This window comes from Sminthopsis crassicaudata, chromosome 2 (assembly GCF_048593235.1).
Source record: "Sminthopsis crassicaudata isolate SCR6 chromosome 2, ASM4859323v1, whole genome shotgun sequence".
NCBI classification, from domain to species: Eukaryota; Metazoa; Chordata; class Mammalia; order Dasyuromorphia; family Dasyuridae; genus Sminthopsis; species Sminthopsis crassicaudata.
Window position 1 is genome coordinate 670,432,881 of NC_133618.1, and position 12,546 is coordinate 670,445,426.

Genomic DNA, 12,546 nt, shown 5'->3' on the forward strand with positions numbered 1-12,546 from the left:
TAGTTCACATTTTATAGCTCTATAAGGCATTCAATGCACTTCACTTGTATGATGTTATTTATTCTCTCCAGAACTTATTCTTTCTTTTATTCTTTTATTCTTATTTTATTTATTTATTTTTTTTATTCTTATTTCTTTTATTCTTTATTATTCATTTTTTATTAAAGGTTTGTATTTTTCAAAACATATGCATAAATAATTCTGAAACACTAACCCTTGCAAAACCTCGTGTTCCAGTTTTTCCCCTCTTCTCCCATAGCCTCCCCTAGATGGCAAATAATCTAATATATGGTTAATATGGTAGAAATATAAGTTAAATCCAATATATTCATACATATTTATCCAGTTATCTTGCTGTACAAGAAAAATCAAATCAAACCAGAAAATTTAAAATGATGAAGAAAATAACATGCAAGCAAACAACAACAAAAAGAGTGAAAGTGCTGTGTGGTGCTCCACACTCAGTCCCCAAAGTCCCCTCTCTGGGTGTAGATGGCTCTCTTCACCACAAGATCATTGGAACTGGACTAAATCCTCCTGTCTCCAAGGCCAGCACATTTTCCACAGCATGGCACTGACTCTCTGGGATCTCATCAAATTTCATTGTTTTAAAGGTTGGTGAATAAAAAAAGCATTAATTAAGCTTTTACTGTATGTTGATCTTTGAGGTCCACCCATGTTAAACGGCCAAAGGTCTGCCTAAGTGTCCGAGCCAGGATTCCAAACTAGATCCCTCTGAATCCAAACCCAACATTCTTTTTGTTCCACCATGCTGCCTCCCTGCAATCTTTAATTTAATCTAATTTAAATAACTAAGAAAGCTGAGACTGTTTGAGCCTGAATCCCAGCCTAGTTCCCAACCTAGCACACAGTGTTGCTTGACATTAAATCTGACCTTTATCTTATAATGGTGACATTAAATCACCAGCTATCCACTGGTGGGACTGGTTTTGATTTCTTTTGAAGACTGAGGTCAGAATGAAGAGTTAAAATGATTATGGAAGAATTCATTTCAGCCCTAAAGCAAGTAAGAGGAAAGGGCGACATTCAGAATCAGAAAACCTTGGCGTGTCCTTGAAGTGTCTGGACCTGGCTGAAGGCGGCCCCCAGCGATTATGTTACAGGGCCCACGGCTCTTGGCAGCCAGAGCTCCTGACAGGTTTCCTTCCTTGGCCTGCCTCCTCCCTGGGAAGTCCCTCCTGTTACATAAGAAGGAAAGCCAAGCACCCCAGCCTGAGCACTGGAGTTGACACCTTTTTACAGGCGGGATGCTCTTTTTAGTCCTGTTCTATTTTTTCCTCCCTCCTTCCATGGCCTATCAGGATTGTCCCACACATACCCTATGAGGAGGTAGATTTTCAGAGTGTCCCTAGCCATAGGAGGTGGTTCCTTGCTCTGCCTTAAAGCAACAGTCTACAAAGGTCACCATAGAATTTGTCAAGGCCTCCAACCTGAGTGATATGATCTGAGATTTATAACTAGCTTGTGGCGTGTGGAGCCAAAGACAATCCTCCCCCTTTACTTAGGATGAGTGAGGATATTTGTGCCTTATTGGGGCTGCACAGTCTAGGAAAGCATTGGGGAAACTAGAGCTGACTCAGGGGACTGCCCTATAAAGGATTAACTCCTGGAAAGTCAGAGCATCAGGGCCATTTCTCTTAAGAAAGAGAAGGCTAATAGAGAGCAGGGCTCTGTCAAAGATAGAGAGACTTATCATGCAGTTGGCTGAAAAGGATCCCATCCACAGGAACTTAGGAGCAATCAATTCATTGATCCCCAATCATATATTTCGCACCCACCTTGTCACTCTCCAGTCACTGATAGCCCTCCCCCTCTACTCCGGCCATCACTTTCACTCCCTCCCTGCCAGAAAGTGCTCTTGACTCCAGAAATCATCCTGAACATTAATGGACCACCATCGGCCATATCTTGTTCTAGATCTCCAGAGCACACCAAGAACATGCCTAACTCTACCCTGTCTCCAGATTCCTTTCCATTACAATAGAAGCTCCTTGAGGGCAGGGACTGCCTACTATTTGTATCCCTAGTATAGCCTTGAATATAGAAAGTGTTTGAAAATTTGTTTTCTCTTCTATGAGTCTCATCTTGATCTGTCTTCTCTATCAGTTTTCTTATTCATCTATGTATCTCCATCTTCATTTAAATTTTTCTACCCACCCAACTATTTATAGATCTACTTACAGATTAACTTGTCATTCTTCTTCTCTTTTATAAACCTCTGACTCTCTGTCACCTATATTTCTCTCTCCCTGTCTCCCTTTCCCTCTCTTCCCTTTCCTCCTTCCTTCCATCTTTTTCCTCTCTTATACATTCCCTCCCTCCCTCCCCATTTTCTCCCCTTTCTTTCCTCTCTCTCTCTCTCTGTCTCTCTCTGTCTCTCTGTCTCTCTCTCTGTCTCTCTCTCTCTCTCTCTCTCTCTCTCTCTCTCTCTCTCTCTCTCTCTCTCTCTCTCTCTCCCCCTCCCTCCCTCCCTCCCTCCCTCTCCCTCCTTCTCTCCCTTCCTTTCTCTTTTCCTCTCCCCCCCTTTCTGTATCAGACATGATGCAAAGTTCTGAAAATATAAAAACAACAGGATGGAGTAGGTTCCCTCCTCAAGATGCTTACATTCTACATTCAAATGATGACAAATTAGGAGACAAAGAGTTTTATTTCTGGGAGCAATTTATTAAAAACTATCCCTAAGACTCATTTTAAGACCTGGTTTTCTTTGGAAATAGAATTGTTTAAACTCTCTTTTTTGTTTTTGTTGAATTGTCGGAGAATAGGAACAGATATCACATAAAATAATTTGACCATCTCCTCTTTGTCATGTGTTAACATTATATGAATAAGTGAACATTATATGAATAATACAGGACTGTGTGTGTGTGTGTGTGTGTGTGTGTGTGTGTGTGTGTGTGTGTGTGTGAACAGACCCAGTCTGATATAACGGACTTGGAGTCAAGAAGATCTGGGATAAGTTTCAGCTACTGACATTCGCTGACACTGGAGAAATCATGAACTTGCTCTGTGCCTCAGTTCCCTCATACTCCAATGGTTGTGACAATCTCTGAAGAGCCTTACTCCTCAGGTTTTGTGGAACTCCAAGGAGGTAATGTGTGTAAACTCCTTTGGAAACCTCAAAGCATCCGAGATGTCTGAACTATGTTCATCATAGAAGCTACTGCCACAGTCTCTGACTTTTTTATTCTCCCAGCATTTTACCACAAAAATGGAGGTAGCTGAGGCAGGTTGGAGAACAAGAGGGGACTTGGGAAGGCTTTGCAATTGCAGTTGACTTGGGATGACTCTCGGTTTATCAGAGCGCTCGGCCTCCTGTGTAATGACAACCTGGAATAATTCCACGCTGAGGCTCTTTGCCATGTGAGTTGTCTTGTTTGGGACAGTGTCTGGCTTGCTGAGATTTCTCTTAAGCCCTGGGGCTGGCTACAGAGCCCAGAACTGGATGGAAAACTCTTGATGTGATCTGGCTAGGACAGAGGACAGCGGGCTCTTGTCTTTCATCCTGAATTCTCTGCCTCTCCTTCACAGCTCAAAGTCCCATTCCTGTCGCTTAATCAGAGTGACGGGTGCTCAAGAGGGCTCGGTTTGCTTGTTGATCATTGCAGTGGCCATGTATGTAAATGGATAACACTTCCAGACTGCTAAAAATAATTTCCTTAAACTCATTATCCATGGGCTCTTCACATGCTCTGTTAGTTTTCCAATTTTCACAGGAAGGTAAACCATTATTACAAAATTAAATTATAAAGGCTTAAAATGAAAGAGAGGGGCAGTGTGGTGGAGTGGAAGGAGTATGAGCCTTGGAGTCAAGGAGAGCTGAGATCATCTTGCTTCTGACACCTTCTGATGATGTGACGGTGGATAAGTCACTATCTTTCTTCATCTTAGGCCAGTCTCTATGACTGCCAATTGCAGATAATCATGCTCTCTCGTTCTAACACCTCTTTTTGTATGCTGTTCTCTTCCATTAGAATATAAACTTCTTGAGGACAGATATTGTCATATTTGTTTTTTGGTATCTCCAGTGCTAAGCATAATACATGTAATAAGCACTTAGTAAATGACTTGTATCTGTCCCTCTTTCTCTCCTCTCCATTTCTCTCTTTCTCTCCAGAATCATCAAAATATGTTCAGAAATAATGTTTTTTTTATCATATACAACAATCAGGTGCTTTACAAATAATGCTTAGCCCAGTGTCTGACACATTTTCTTGTTACTCAGTCGCTTTTTAGTCATGTTTGACTTTCTCTGACCCCCTTTTGGTGTTTTCTTGGCAAAGATACTGAAATGATTTATCATTCGCTTCTCCAGCTCATTTTACAGATGAGGAAACTGAGGCAAACAGTTAAGTGACTACGGTCACATGGCTAGTAAGTGTCTGAAGACAAATTTGAATTCTGGAAGATGTCTTTCTGACTACGGGGCTGGCCCTCTCTCCATTATACCATCTAATTGCCCACCTGCCACCTAGTTAGTACTTAATAAGTGCTCATTAAGTGATAAAATCTCCATAGATGAATCTTAGAACTTGAAACAAGACTATCTTCAAAATGTTACCTAAGCATTCTGGGAAATCACAAAATCCAAATCTTAATCCACCAACACACATTAATAAAATATCTATTATGATGATGCAAAGACAGAAGCCAATAGTCTCTTCCCCTAAGGAACATCCATTTTAGTCCAGCTGGACAACATGTAAAAATATCCTAATCCTAATAATAGTGATAACAGGGAATTCCTGAATATGTCCCATCCTTCAAATTCCCACTGTGTGTGTCTATTAGGCTGGAACAAATAACCATTTTTAAGGAAATTATAACTTAGAAAAGTGCAAATTTAAATTTCAGGGACCATTTAAAAGGATTCATTGTTCTCACAGCTGGGTCTGGAGTGGAAAACATGAGGTTAGGGAGGAGGATAGAAGGTGCTATTAGATCCAAATCTCACAGGAAAGGGAGGATTCTAAGGGATGGAGGAGAGGAAAAAGAAGGGAATGAGAATTTATATAGTGCTCTGTTCTGTGCTTTTTTCACATGTCCCATTTGAGCCCCACAATAGCCTTTAGAGGTGGGGATATTCTATAGTTTAAAGTAACTGAGACAATCAGAGATACAATGACCTGCCTAGGGTCACCCAGCTAGTGAGTTTCTGAGGCTGCATTCGAACTTGGGTCTTCCCTAGTCCAGGCCTAGCCTCTGTCAGAAAGGACAGGAAGTCATCTAGTCCAATCCACCCCCTTTCCAGCTTCTCAGAGGGCATTACTAGATCCATCTCCATGCTGGTGACTCGTCTAGAGCTGCTATTTCTAAAATTTCAGTTTTTTTTAATTTCTAAAAATGTGACTCTTGGGACTGAATATAGGACTCCACAGGAGGCTGACTGCATTTAATATATATATATGTGTGTGTGTGTGTGTGTATATATATGTATATATTTATGTATGTATATATATGTATGTATGTATATATTTATATATACACACACATATATATGTACATATATATATACATATATATACATATATATATACACATATATATTTGTATGTGTGTATATATATATCAGAATATTTTCTTTCTGGACTCTGTTTTTTATTCCTGAGTCATTTAGATGGTACACTGAATAGAGTGTTGGACTTGGAGTCAAGGAGATCTGAGTTCAAAATTTGCCTCTGATACTTACTAGCTCTGTGACCCTGGGTAGTCACTTAAACTCAGTTTCTTCTGTAAAATAGGCACAACAATAGAATCAACTTCCCAAGGTTAGTGTGAAGATCAGATAACAGGAAAACCCCTGAGCAAACCCTAAAGCACTATAAACATAGTAGCTATATGTATATATGTATATCTCATCATTGTTATCACTCTTCACCCATCATCATCATCATCATCATCATCATCATCATCATCATCATCATCATCATCATCATCATCACCTACATTTATGGTACCGTTTTTAGTATCTTCTTGACAAAGCCCATTTTATTACTTTTGTGAAAAACAAAGCTCAGAGATAAATTTTCATGCTGACTGCCATCCAGCTAGTTCTCCCTCATCTTGCGTGGCTTTCTGTCAGTGACTTTTGAGTCTCAGTGCAGGACATTACATTGATGCTTGCTAACTTTCATCTTTTGGTTCTAGTCCAGAATGTCAGTCTGTCAAGATCACTTCAAATTCTTATTCTTCCTTAATTGTTTCTTCCCACTCTGTTCCATCTGTAGATCTCATAAGCACGTCTGCCATGTTTTCACTCAAATGTTTGATGAAACTTAGAATGGGAGTGGGCCAAGGCCTAAAGCCTGTGGCTGACAGTAGAGCCAAGTTAACTATGTTTTTGAGTAATCAGCCCTCTTTGGGAATAAGGATTCTGGAATCTATCTGCTGGAAAGAATAGCCCACAGTTCTTTATCTTTCCCCTAGGACTTGTTGCTTGTCTTGTCCCAAGGCTATCATAAAAACTGAATTCAAGTTCCTTGGTGACATCAAGGTATTTGATGTTTATGGCGTTCTTTGGGATATGAATCCAATAACTCTTTGAAAAGAGAATAATGTTCGTTGATGACATCATATTTTTAAGGTAAGACATCTAGGTGGCCCAGTGGGTAGTGTCAGGAAGAGCTGAGTTTAAATCCAGACTCTTACTAATTATATAATCCTGTTTAAGTTTGTTTGCCTCATTTTCCTCATTTGTAAAATAAACTGCAGAAGAAAATGGAAAACCAGTCTAGTAACTCTGCCAAGAAAATGCCATAACAAAGAATGGGACATGACTGAAAAATCATTTAAAAAAGTTCTTGGTGAACCCATGGTAGCCTTCTTTACTATACACACTCTCTCTCTCTCTCTCTCTCTCTCTCTCTCTCTCTCTCTCTCTCTCTCTCTCTCTCTCTCTCTCTCTCTCTCTCTCTCTCCATATATATATATACCATCAGGGATGACGCTCTGGGTAACAGCCACCTAACTCATTGGTTAGATCCTGGCCAGGCCTTCTCAGGGACATGCTACTTCTGCTCTAGCTCTTTATCTGGGAAGGAAGACCCACTCTGAGATGTTAGGCTCTGATTGGTGAGCAGGCATTGGATCCAATCAACAATATCATTCCTTGACCATAGAATTGGAATTGGAAAAGATCTAAAGGGTCATCAAGTCCAAACTCCTCACTTTATAGACTATCTTAGTCTATACACTGAGGCACAGAAAAGTTATTACTTATTCAGGATCACATAGGCAAAAATTTTTCTAAAGTAGGAGTTGAGGGTTTCCTGAGTCCATGTCTGGCACTATGTCCACTAAACCAATTAGCTGCTTTTCAATTTTGGATCAGGGCATGTCACTCAATTGCCCAATGACTTCAATGGCCATTCAACGGCCATATGATCTCTCAACTGTCCAAAATACCTCTCCCCTCTGTTTGGTATCTCCCTCTATTAGAATGCAAGGTCCTCAAGGGTGGAGAATCTCTAGCTTTCATTAGCAAGATTTCAAGATCTTGGAGATGGGAAGGGCTCTGAGTGATCATAAGGTCCAATGTGTGGCTTTTGTGGGGGTGTGGATGAAGCAAACTGTATCCCCAGTGCTGAGCACAGTGGCTGGCACACACTCATGGCTTAATAAATGCTTTTGTTCATTTTTTTGGTAACTAAGCTTTAAATGACTATTCTATTTTTTAAAGGCTCCTTTAGCAAATTTTCTTCTAAAGGATGCATTAGGCAATCCAATATATTCCTAATTTGGGAGGTACTGGTAACTCTGAGCTAAATCTGCTTTATAATACACAGAGTGAAGTGAACCATTATTTCTTCAAATGTTTTTAAAAATTTAATATAAAGACTATCTCTATTAACTGCAGGCAAGAGACAAGGATCTAATTAAGATGCTTTCTAAATGAAGAATGATATCTGTTTTACAATAAGTTCCCAGAAATTTTACTGGAAAGAGTTCTCACAACTGGGCTGATTATAAGACATTCAAGACAACAGCAAGTGAAATGAGAAGTTCAGTTTAAAACCCCCCAGCTCTATTGGATTGGATTGATTTTAATTTCAAAAACATTTTAAAGCACCTGTAAGGTTCTCTGCTGAGATCTTTTTTAACCCTGGGATTAATTTTTTAACCCTGGGATTGATTTCTAGAGTCTGTATGAGAACCTTTTTGCAGTGGGTCAGTATGGTTCAAGCTAGGTAAGTAGAGTCAGATCCATGCTGATGGATAGAGAGGAAAGGTTCTGAAAGTCATGAAGAGGATGAATGGTGAATTAGAATGGAGTGGGGGGGGGAGGACAGATGGGAGAAGAGAACATTTCTGAGTTCAAGATTTTTGAAATAGAAGGATTTTTATGTGATTATGAGATCCAAGGTGTGGTTTTTCTGGGATGGGGCTAAATTAGGCAAGGAAATATTAAGTCCAAAGAAAATTATGCTTTAGTTTGAGGGAGCAGTTTGTTTTTTTTAAATGACTCTAGTGATCCTTGCCATGCTGGCAGGATGATTCTTACTGAACTTAGAACTTGATGGTACTGGGGTTTTGGTTACTTAACTTTGGATTGCACAAAAATTATTTTCGAATCTAAGCTCCTTGGGGGTAGGGTCTATTTCTTGGTTCTTGTCATTTTTACCTTCCTTTGAATCTGTTGAACTTAGCAAAATAATGCTTAATAAATGTTTGATAAATCAACTTTCATTCAAAATTCTGTGACTCATAATAAATTTATTAAATTATCAAAATAAGATTCAGGATAGATCTCCTCTCTACCTTCCTAAAACCAGAAACATCTTCAGACATTAAGTAACAAACTAGATAATGAATTTCTTATGGACTTTGGACTCCAGTCTCTAGCCTCATCTGTCTCCAAAAAGTCTTTTCTGCCCTGTTTCCTCTTGTTTGCCTTTTCGTACTACAGCTCAATTCATAGATGAGGAAACTGAGGCAAACAGGAGAAAGAGACTTGCCCAGAGTTATACAATAAATATTTGCATCTCAATTTCAACTCAGGTCTTCCTGATTCTATCCACTGACTCACCCAGCTGCCTCATGTGTCAAGTACAACACCTGGCATATAATAACATCAAAGAAGCTTGTGCTTTATTGATATATGATCAGACAACCTTTTAATGACTGCTTATGGAATGGATGAATATTTATAGCCGGTAATAAAAGCTGAATTTTTGAAAAATAAACTCAAGACACTAACTCTTCTCTAAATAAGAACTGTCATTTAGTATTTTGTGTGTTGGAAAGAGCTCGACAGAGATGATCTCGTTTGAGCTTCATAACAGCTCTGAGAAATTGAGTCTACTGGTGTAGTCATCTGCATTTAACAGATAACAAAACAGATTCAGAAAGGTGAAAAATCAAAAAATGGAAGTGAGCTCCAGGCTTTTACGCTATCCACGAGTCCATGCTGCCTCTTTAGCACGGCTTGACAATGATGATGAGGATGATGATCATCGACATTTTAAAAATAAGAAAATTGACTCCAAAGGGGGCCTGTGACTCATGAGAACGGAAAGGAAACTGGAACCTGTTCCATCGGTGCTTTTGAGGGAAAACTCCCTCAGGAATCATTGCATAGAATCATTCTCCATGCAATAATTCAAGCAAAAATAAAGTTGACGAAGTGGGCAGAATTCAAAGGCACTAATTCTAGCCAATAATTTGCCCTCCCTAATTCTGCTTAGATTCATGGTAGCCAATTTAATCTTAAAGCTAGAAATGTTACAGGAGATTTGTCAAGCATTTTGCATGCACCCCTACACACACACACACACACACACACACACACACACACACATACACCCCCTGTATTTGGAATTAAGGCACCAGGATTTCAATCCCAATCTGACTTTTATTATTTAACTGAGTGATCTGGACAATTCACTTTTCCTCTGAACCTCAGTTGGCTCATCTGTTGGACTGGAAGCCTCTGAGGTGTTCTTTAGATATTAATTTATGATTTTTAGTGTTTTGAAGTAGAACATTTCAGTTAAGAATTCAAGGCCTTGCTGCCTGGCCCTATCTAAGAGAAAGAAAGAACAATTCATGGCCAATGTTACCCCCAGGGATCAAGGCTAAAAATAGCCAGTGACCGCCTACCTTTGAGAGAAAGTTTCTTCCATTCTTCCAATAGCAACGGGAACTCTGTTTACTGCACTGTACCCAAGTAGCAGGGATCCCTAACACACTGTTTTAGTGTCAAATATCAGGGGCATCTCTGGGCTCAGCAGAGAGAGGAAAGCGAATCTCTACTTCCAAATAGAGTCTAATAGCTTTCATGGCCTGGGATGATGGGCAACTCCTAGATTTTATTTTTGACTTAGTCAAGGTGTCATTTAAATCACAGCCTAAGAAATTTGAAGTATATCACCACTTAGGTTCTCATGCGATTTATGGTCTATTCAAGGCTTTCCATTGAAAAAAATCCTTTATCATCAACAGTGATAAATAATGCTTATACAAGGTGGTGGAGTAGCTGTAAATAGAGAAATATTTTTCTTCTAAATGCCGACTCCCATATTTAAAACTGTCAAATTTAAAGGTCAAGAAATCATTGACTATACCTGGGAGGGAAAGAGCCACATAAATCCAGAGAGAACTATGAGACTGAACGTGGATCAAAGAAGAGTATTTCCACCTTTTTTGTTATTGTTTGTTTGCTTGCTTTTTTTTTTTCTTGTTTGATCTGATTTTTCTTGCACAGCATGATGAATATGGAAATACATTTAGACTTACACATGCTTAACATCAATTGGATTCCTTGCTATCTGGGGGAAAGGGGTGGAGGAAAGAAGGGGAAAAAATCTGAAACAAGAGATTTTGCAAAGGGGAATGTTGACAACTATCTCTGCATGTATTTGGAAAAATAAAAAGCAGTTATTAAATAAATATGAAAAAAAGAAAAATTATTGGAGCTGAATTTGCAGGGGACTTTGAGATTTCTTAGTCTGTCTTTTTAAAAATATATAGATAATGGGAGCCCAGTGAGAGGAAATGACTTCATGGCCATACAGGTACTAAGTAAGAAAGGCGGGATACTAGTAGGGGCCTGCCAGCTCCAAATGGGAAGCTCTTTCATTGTTCAAAAATCATCGAGAATGAGGAGGGAAGAAGAGGGGCCCCATTTTTAGAATCAGAAGACCACCTTGGCCACAAGTCTTTGCTTTTTCAGGGGATCCAAAAAGGGCAAGACAATTGCTCCAGGTCAAACAGGTAGCTCGTGGTCAAGGTGAGTCTGTACCTTAAATCGTCCATTTTTGGGGGTCTATCGATGGCATTTTTATAGCTGACAAATCCTAGATGGAAAGCTCAAAGGGACCTCAAGCTCATGAAGTGAAACCTTAAAGCAACCCCAGCCCGTAGTAGGCTCTTCCTTATCGTTATAATGACTCTGAATTTTAAATTATATCCTCTGCCATTTCTTAGTTCATTTGATGAGATAATAATTTGGTGGAATAATAATAAGTCCTTGGCACATTACTTGGCTCACCACTACCTAAAAGGTAACTCTTGGCCAGCCAGTGGCACTTTAAGGCTGACAAAGCATTCTAATAATATGAAGTTAGCATTCATGTAGCACTTTAAGGTTTGGACTGAGCTTTACCAATATTCTCTCATTTTCTAATATCACTCCCATTTAACAGAGGAGGAAACTGAGGCAAATAGCAGTTCAGCGACTTGCCCAAGATGACCCAGATAGTGAGTGCTTGAGGCCAGACTGGAATTTCAGTCTTCCTGACTCCCGATCCAGCATTCTATTTCCTGAACCATCTAGTATTGCTAAGAAACCTCTCAGGGTTCCTAAGCACAGGAAAGCTTTAAAAAACAAACAAAAAGACTAGATATTCAAATCTCCCCCTTTTCAAGCAGCTTATTTCACCTTTCATTAAGAAGTAGGAAGTTTTGAAGGGTATTTGGATAATCCTTTTTTTATTTTAAACATTTCTAACCTAAATCTGCCTGCTTGAGCTGCTGCGGACTTTGCAACCTGAAGGAACCCTATTGAAGGTGGCCAGAGAGAGTTTTTATTTAAATAAAACAAAACAAACAATAAAAAAGGGCCTCCCCTCTCCCATCCCACCCTAATTCCCAGCATAAGAAGCCAGAGAACAAATAGCAATAAGTCACCTACCAGCTCCACTCGTCCAAAACCTCCAACTCCCAGCGTGTCGATGATGTTGAAATCGGATAGCTTCAGGTTGGCGAAGAATGCCCCTTCAGCTTCATATCTGGATTTTTTGATGCGAAAAAATGGAAATTTCTTAGAGGTGCAAACATGAGTGCCCCGGACAGAAGTACCTGAATGACATGTCTGGAGGACGCGGTTTACCTGTTTCACTTCCATCTCGCCTCTTTAGAGCCCACCTTTTCTCACACTCATAGTTTTGTTTGGTCCCCTTTAGGAAGAATGGTCCTTTTTTGCTTTTCAGAGTAGCAAAGGACAAAGCACCCCCAATGCATCAGTCATGCACCTGCCCTCACCTCCGGGTCTCAAGGGAAAGTTACAACTTGACATTTTCTCTCAGT

The 12,546-nt window shown here is 39.7% G+C and overlaps 1 protein-coding gene across 2 annotated transcripts in view; it reads right to left on the reverse strand.

The window, feature by feature from the left end:
- Positions 1-12,546, reverse strand: part of PRKG1 (protein kinase cGMP-dependent 1) — a 1,273,864-nt gene that overhangs the window by 44,929 nt on the left and 1,216,389 nt on the right. For both annotated transcript variants that reach the window (XR_012487204.1, XM_074297069.1), the window contains exon 10: positions 12,152-12,248. Coding sequence is in view for 1 of the 2 variants with exons in the window: in XM_074297069.1 (XP_074153170.1) it covers positions 12,152-12,248 (97 nt within the window). In the remaining variant the exon portion in view is untranslated. The remainder of the gene's footprint in view (positions 1-12,151; positions 12,249-12,546) is intronic.